The following is a 7,629-nucleotide window of genomic DNA, read 5'->3' as shown; positions in this document are numbered from 1 at the left end:
ATTTATTTATTTATTTATTTATTTATTTATTTATTTATTTATTTATTTATTTATTTATTTATTTATTTATTTATTCTTTCATTTATTTATTTATTTATTTATTTATTTATTTATTTATTTATTTATTTATTTATTTATTTATTCTTTCATTTATTTATTTATTTATTTATTTATTTATTTATTTATTTATTTATTCTTTCATTTATTTATTTATTTATTTATTTATTTATTTATTATTATTTATTTATTTATTTAATTATTTATTCATTTATTTATTTATTTATTTATTTATTTATTTATTTATTTATTCTTTCATTTATTTATTTATTGATTGATTCTGAGTAAAAAACTTATCTTTTAACAAATTTAACTGGCGTACTCTTGAAAACTCGTAATTTAAAATTTGGCCAGAAAACTCGTCCTTCGAATGTCGATCGATTTAAATGACCCTTGTCCTGGCAAAAAACTTTGAAAATCTGGGACGATGAAAGACTTCGCGAAGTCCTAGGTTTGAGAGTTTTTGTCGAGATGAGAGTCATTTAAATCGATCGATATTTGAAGGACGAGTTTTGTGGCCAAGTTTATAAATACGTGTTTTGTTGGGGTTTTTTTCCCCAGAAACTGCAGTGACCTTGTTCAATGATTTATACAAATGTGACCCTCCGTCTCAAAACGGTATTATGTCGGGATGATTCAGACCCCAAAAAGTGAATTTAGAGATAGAATGATGAGAAATTGGAGCTTAGAAGTTTTTGCAATGCAAGAAATAGTATTTGTACTCCACCATAACGTACAGAAATTAAACCCAAGTTGGATATTTGTGGCTTTGAATTAAATTTCCCTTACCGAGTGGATCCCGACATAATACCGCTTTGATACGGTGGGTCACAAATAGGTTTTAAATACAAAATCCATAAATAGCTTATTATGTATCCTTTACACATCCTTGAATATGAAAAACCAAAGTGCACGTTTTTGCAGGTCTGATAACCGAATTCATTTTGGGCTTATTGTTGCAATGGAAAACTTTTTAAATGATGCAAATAATTCTCAATTACAACAATGTTAAACTTGGCCTATAATTGCATTAGGATGCCAGACCTGCATATATGTACACGTCGGGGAAAACCCTTTCAATATGGCAATGAAAAGACGAAAACAACTGGAATGGACTACTGAAAGGATTGAAAATTGTTCATGTTTGACGAAATTATAAATGTACAAAAAGCTAATAGTAAAATGAAATGTTTGGGGTTTTTTTTTTAGCTTTTTCATAGCGCAATATCCACTAAATATGAGCTCGAAGCGCTTTACAAGGGGTCCCTGACCAACAGCAACATTTAACATTTAGGACAGGATATGACGCCTGTTAGGCGATGTTATAATTTTTAGGACAGAGACAAGGCTGTTAACGGCCAGGTACTCATTTTACACCTGAGTACGGTGAGAGAATGTGAGAAAAGAACCTTTGACAAGGACTCAACCATGCGCCTAGCGAGGCTCGAACCTAGGACCTTCCGATCCGAAAGCGAGTGTCATCCACAAGACCACATAGCCGCACGTAATAGGAAGAGTTGAATTAATGATTGTTTCGTTCAAATACTAAACCGGGTCGCCTGTCAACGTTTGACACGAATCTATAGACTTTCGGCCACACCCAAGATGATACCGTTGGTGATGCTACGTTCCTGGATTCAAGACTAAAGAACGGTATTGGTCCCTGGTTTGAAGAATCCACTTCTGGTTGTTGTGATTGGAGCATGCACAAAGGTCAATGGTTGGGGTGACAGGGTTCTTGGTCAGGCAGAGGCTCGTGTCTTTGTGGACGAGCTGTTGGTTCTGGGGGATAGAGAGAGAGAGAGAGAGAGGGGGAGATAGAGAGGGAGAGAGAGAGAGAGAGGGGGAGAGAGAGAGAGATATCAGTGGTGGTGGTGGTGGTGATGATGATGATGATGATGATGATGATGATGATGATGATGACGACGACGACGACGATGATGATGATGATGATGATGATGATGATGATGATGATGATGATGATGAAAAGTATGATGATAACGACGACGACAACGATGATGATGATGACGATGATGAGATGATGATGACGACCATCGTCATGATAATGAATATCGTCGTCGTGCATCCAGAAGTTAAACGTTTGATATTCTACCTCCTCATTTACACAATAACTACAACAACGTCGTTTCCTCTCTGCTATATTGATGCTATGTGGTTGGGTAAAATGCTCACAACATCCGCCAGCCGGAGATACCGTACCAACACACAAAACTAGACCCAGCCTTAAAAGTTAATAGTCTGATTGATAGAATTGTGTGAGAGCTAATAATAACAATGGCTGTCAAAAGCCATAACAGAGAGCTCAGAGACGTCAGTTTCATTCCATCTATAGTGCATTTTATAGATAACCTCATGGAAATTCGTGGCTCAGTGGTACCTGTCTTTGTTTCATACCCCAAAGGTACTGAGTTCGATCACCCGCCGCACTGAGCAAGTACCCTCGCCCTAGCTCACTTTGCGGCCCTGCACTGCAGCTGATGCCTGGGTAATTCCAGTCTTACCATGGAATAGACCCAAAAAGAAAATGTTCACCTTCGAGATGAATAAAGGAATTTTTTAAAACTACTGAATACAGGCTGATATATCTTCGAGGTGTCTGTATCTGTATCTGTATGGTTGACGCTGAAGAAACATATGGTCTGGTTGAATTTCAGCGGCGTCCTCATAGGGCGCGGGCCCATGTCGGGCCTTGAAATCGTTTAGGTGTGGTGCCATGATGACCAGTTCATCCAGCCCATTCCACTCCGAGATAGTTCTAATGAAGAAAGAATTTCTGTAGTTTTGTGTTCTTGTCTGTGGGATTTTGAAGCAGTTCGAATTGTTTGTGGCGTATCTGTCAATGGGGTTTTCGGTTATGTGGTTGGCGAAAGTGAGTGCTCGGATTTTTCTTTTGTTTGGTCGTGGCGTGAAAAAGGAGTCTGCCTTTATTGATGGTATTTGATCTGTTATTATCTTGAACATAAATGACAGACGGGTTTCTTTTCTTCTTTGTTGGAGGCTTATGAGATTTCTTTCTTCTAACATTTTTGTCATGCATCCTGGGGTTCTGCTCTTATAGTTCCCAGTTATGAACCGGGCGCCTTGTCTCTGGACTCTCTCAAGTTTTTGAATATCCTCTTTCAGGTAGGGGTCCCAGGCAACTGCTCCGTATTCCAATTGTGATCTCACAAGTGCGAGGTAGGCGTTTTGTTTGCATGACGTTGGGGCGTGGCTAAGATTTCGGCGGAGAAACGCGAGGGTGCAGCTTGCCTTTTGGGTTATTTTGTTAATGTGTTTCCCCCATTTCAAGTCCTTTGAGAAGGTGATGCCAAGGTATGGGTTATTGTCGACTTGTTTCTGGACGGTGTTATTTAAATTGTAGGTCTCGTTGTACTTTTTAGCTGTGCTGAGGATGTAGAATTTGTTTGCGTTAAATTTCATTCCCCAATCATTCGCTCACTGTTCGAGACTATTCAAGTCCTCTTGTAGCAATTTTTGATCATTTGCAGATTTTATTGGTCGGTATATTAGACAGTCATCGGCAAATAACCTAATCTGAGATTTTACTCGTAGAGGTAGGTCATTGATGAAACAAAGAAATAGTATGGGTCCTAGCACCGTTCCCTGTGGTACTCCTGATATGACTGGACATTCATCCGATGACGTGCCGTCTAGGACTACTTTCATGGTACGTTTTGTGAGGAAATTACAAAGCCATGTGTGTAAAGAGGCACGAATTCCGTAATTTTCTCGTTTCTGCAGGAGTTTTTGGTGGGGCACAGTATCAAATGCTTTGGAAAAGTCGAGGATGCCGATGTCTGCCTGAGTGTTGGCATTCTGGAGTCTCAACAAGTCGTTAATAGCTATTAGGAGTTGGCTTTCACATGAGTATCCTTTGCGAAACCCGTGGTTCAGGTCAGTTAGGATGTCATTGTTCTCAAAGTGGTTCATCATGTTCTTACAGATTATATGTTCTTATAGTTTGGATATTACAGACGTCAGTGAGATTGGACGGTAGTTCTCTGCTCTATTTTTGTTGCCTTTTTTGAATACAGGTGCGATGTTTGCCTTCAGCCAGTCAATAGGGAGCATCCCGGTGTCGACCGATTTTTGGAAAATTGTGCATAATGAGGGGGCCAAACTCTCAGCACACTCCTTTAGTACTGTGTTGGGGATGTTATCTGGACCCGACGCCTTAGATGGATCGACGTTTTTCAGCAACTTTTCAACTCCTGAGATGTTTATATTGATATTAGTAAGAGATTGGTCACACCTATGTGATGTCGGTGGGATGGTTGTATCGTGTGGATCATGGGGGGGGGGGGGGGGGGGGGGGTAATGACAGATTTAAATTGATCCAAGAGGATCGTTGCTTTATCCTTCCCCTTAATGTACAGGGTTTCATTTTCTTTCAATGGGGCTACACCAATGGAATCGTTTTTCTTGCTTTTTATGTAGTTCCAAAATGGCTTGGTATTGTTTGTTTCAAGTCCTTTTTCTATGACATTGTTAATGTGCGTCCATTCTGCTCGCCTTATTTCACGCCTACTTTGACGCTGCAACGATTTGTATGTATCCCAGGTTCCGCTCAGTTTAGCCCGCTTGAATGCTTTTGATTTGCGTCTTAGTAGTGCTCGTATTTTCCTGTTCATCCACGGCGGCGTTCTTGTATTTTTATGTACTTTTTGTGAATTGACTCCTTGATTGCACTGAGTAGGCAGGACTGAAAATGGCTCCACATTTCATTTACATCCATACCGTTTTTGTGCTGTTCTGGGATCTCTGATGACAACCCTCGATTCGTTTTCGTAGTGCGGCCCAGTTGGCCTTTTTGAAAAGGTATCGTGTTTTGGGGGGTTGGTTCATATAAATGGGGTTTAGTGTGGTTTCAGTAACAACGCAGGCATGATCTGATATTCCTGGTTGTGATGTTGTTGAATGGATCAGTGATGGATGGGATACGAAAACAAGATCTAAAATATTGTCACCGCGTGTGCATTCTTCGTGAATTTGTGTGAGGTGCTCTCCTGCTGTAATGTCGATGAGGCTTTGTTGTATTGCACGTTGTGGGGAGACAGATAACGTTTTTGAGCCGTCCCAGTTTATATCAGGACAGTTAAAGTCTCCTGTTAGAATCATTTGGTTTGGACTTTTATCTGAGTTGATTATTTCAAGCGATTTTTGCAGTTCTACGATGTCAGTTTCGTTTCGATGGGGCATGTAGAACGATCCAACAAGGATGTTTTTATAACCTTGGATTTTAACGCTTACCCAAATTATCTCACAGTCAGTTTTGAACTTTGTTTGCTCACAGCCTGTGAGCTTTCTATCAACGAGTATGAATACTCCACCTCCCGGTCGCCTGGTCTCATCGTCTTCATTTTCACTTCCTTCATCTTCTGTCTCTTCTCTAGGTAGTTTTCTGTCATTTAGGAATACCTCGTATTCTTTGGGGAAGATTTCACAGGACGTAATATTGTCATTTAGTCACGAGTCTTGTCCACAGACAATGTCTGGTTCATGTTGTTCAATGAGTTTATATAATTCAGCTCTTTTGTGTACAATGCTGCGACAGTTCACTGTTAGAATTTTTAGATTGTTATTAGTAGAATTTAAATTATTGCATTTTAATTTGACTGAGTTGTTTTTGATGTTTTCTTTGGCTTCTATTTGTTTTTGTTTTTGTTTCCTTCCACCTTTATTTCCTCATTTTGTTATTTTTCTGTATGCCTTGAATAATTTAATAGATCTCAAAAGGTTCACTATTTCTAAATTCGGTGTATTATTAATTGTGTGTCGTATTGTACATAGGTGTTGGGGTGAATACTTATAACAATAATTAGGTGTTGTCATTCTCGGTGTTAATCGTCGACCGTTGTAATACGATCGATTAAAATAGCTCACTGTTTTTTCCTTAAAATCGTAAAACGTCAACAACAATGGTCTTAATAGATGATAAAATCCTTGCAAAAATTTTATAAAACTTAAAAGTATTGCTAAATTAATTGTTTAAAATCCACGAATTTTCGTCAAAAGCAGCACAAAGTCATACGAAATCCTCTGAATATGAAATATAATTCGTCCTGTATAGAAATAACACTTAAAACAGCCGTAAAATGAAGTAATTTTAAGAGCTCTGTGAAAAGCAGCAGCCTTCCAGCGCTGAACACATTACAAATACAAATGGTGTAACAGCCATTAGAATTATACATTTTGCTTACCTTGTCATAATGAAAAACTACTGAATACCGGCTGAGATAATCTCGAGGTCATGCAGCCATTAGAATTATACAATTTTGCTTACTAAACTACTGAATCTAGTCTGACATAATCTCGAGGTATGGCTAGTCATTAGAATTATACATTTTGCTTACCTTATCATAATGAAAAACTGATGAACACAGGCTGAGATAATCTCGAAGAATGCCAGCCATTAGAATTATACATTTTGCTTACCTTATCTTAATGAAAAACTGCTGAATACCGGCTGACATAATCTACAGGTATGGCTAGCATTACAATTATACATTTTGCTTACCTTATCATAATGAAAAACTACTGAATACAGGCTGACAGATCATCTAGGTATGGCTAGCATTAGAATTATACATTTTGCTTACCTTATCATAATGAAAAACTGCTGAATACCGGCTGACATAATCTACAGGTATGGCTAGCATTACAATTATACATTTTGCTTACCTTATCATAATGAAAAACTGCTGAATACCGGCTGACATAATCTACAGGTATGGCTAGCATTAGAATTATACATTTTGCTTACCTTATCATAATGAAAAACTGCTGAATACCGGCTGACATAATCTACAGGTATGGCTAGCATTAGAATTATACATTTTGCTTACCTTATCATAATGAAAATCTGCTGAATACTGGCTGACATAATTTACAGGTATCGAGGTTATTAGAAGAATAGGAGCTGGTCTCGGTGTTGACTGTGTTGTCATGGTGATTGACGTCATCTTTTGTGAACTGGATTTGTCTGAGGTCGCATTGTTTGTCGCCATGGTGACTGACGACGTCATACTGACAGAGCTCAACTTGTGTGACGTCATATTAAATGACGGTGTCATCATGCAAGACATCAAATAGTCCAAGAACATTTCGGGTGTCTGGTTTCTGTCGTTCCCCAATAGACGCATCTCTTTTAACTTTCTTATCACCCTCTCGTGATTGTCCCGTAGAAATTTGACGCTTGACTTTGTATCGACGCTTAGCATATTGTTTCCGTTAACAAGATGTCCACCCGTTGTTAGCTTCCATATCTGGTTTATATAATGAAAGGGAGGTGGGGGGGGGGGGAGAGAAAAAGATTAATGAACACTGTAGTCCTTCAGAGACCTATAGGGAATGAGATTAGCGGAAGAGTAGCGTCCCTTGATTGGCCGTCACATTACAGAGAGAACGTCAATTTGGTTTTGAAGTGTCTCAGGCCGCTTTCACCGGAAGCGAGGACGAGAGACGCATGCGCACAACCAACATGACGTGCTCTCTCTAATATCTTTTCCACCGGTGACGTCACAGACTATGGGTGACGTCCAGTCAAGGGAC

At 38.8% G+C, this 7,629-nt stretch overlaps 1 protein-coding gene across 1 annotated transcript in view; it reads right to left on the bottom strand.

Moving 5' to 3' along the window:
- Positions 1 to 1,176: 1,176 nt before the first annotated feature.
- LOC144960336 (polypeptide N-acetylgalactosaminyltransferase 3-like) overlaps positions 1,177 to 7,629 on the bottom strand; it is a 31,318-nt gene continuing 24,865 nt past the window's right edge. The window contains exons 11-12 of the mRNA XM_078893411.1: positions 6,924 to 7,343; positions 1,177 to 1,839 (exon numbers count right to left, since the gene is read on the bottom strand). Of these exons, the coding sequence (XP_078749537.1) occupies positions 1,681 to 1,839; positions 6,924 to 7,343 (579 nt within the window). The 3' untranslated portion in view covers positions 1,177 to 1,680. The remainder of the gene's footprint in view (positions 1,840 to 6,923; positions 7,344 to 7,629) is intronic.

This window comes from Berghia stephanieae, chromosome 15, assembly GCF_034508935.2.
Source record: "Berghia stephanieae isolate SIO BIC M18660-M18661 chromosome 15, UCSD_Bste_1.3, whole genome shotgun sequence".
Classification (NCBI taxonomy): Eukaryota; Metazoa; Mollusca; class Gastropoda; order Nudibranchia; family Aeolidiidae; genus Berghia; species Berghia stephanieae.
This window is presented reverse-complemented; position numbering and strand designations above follow the sequence as displayed.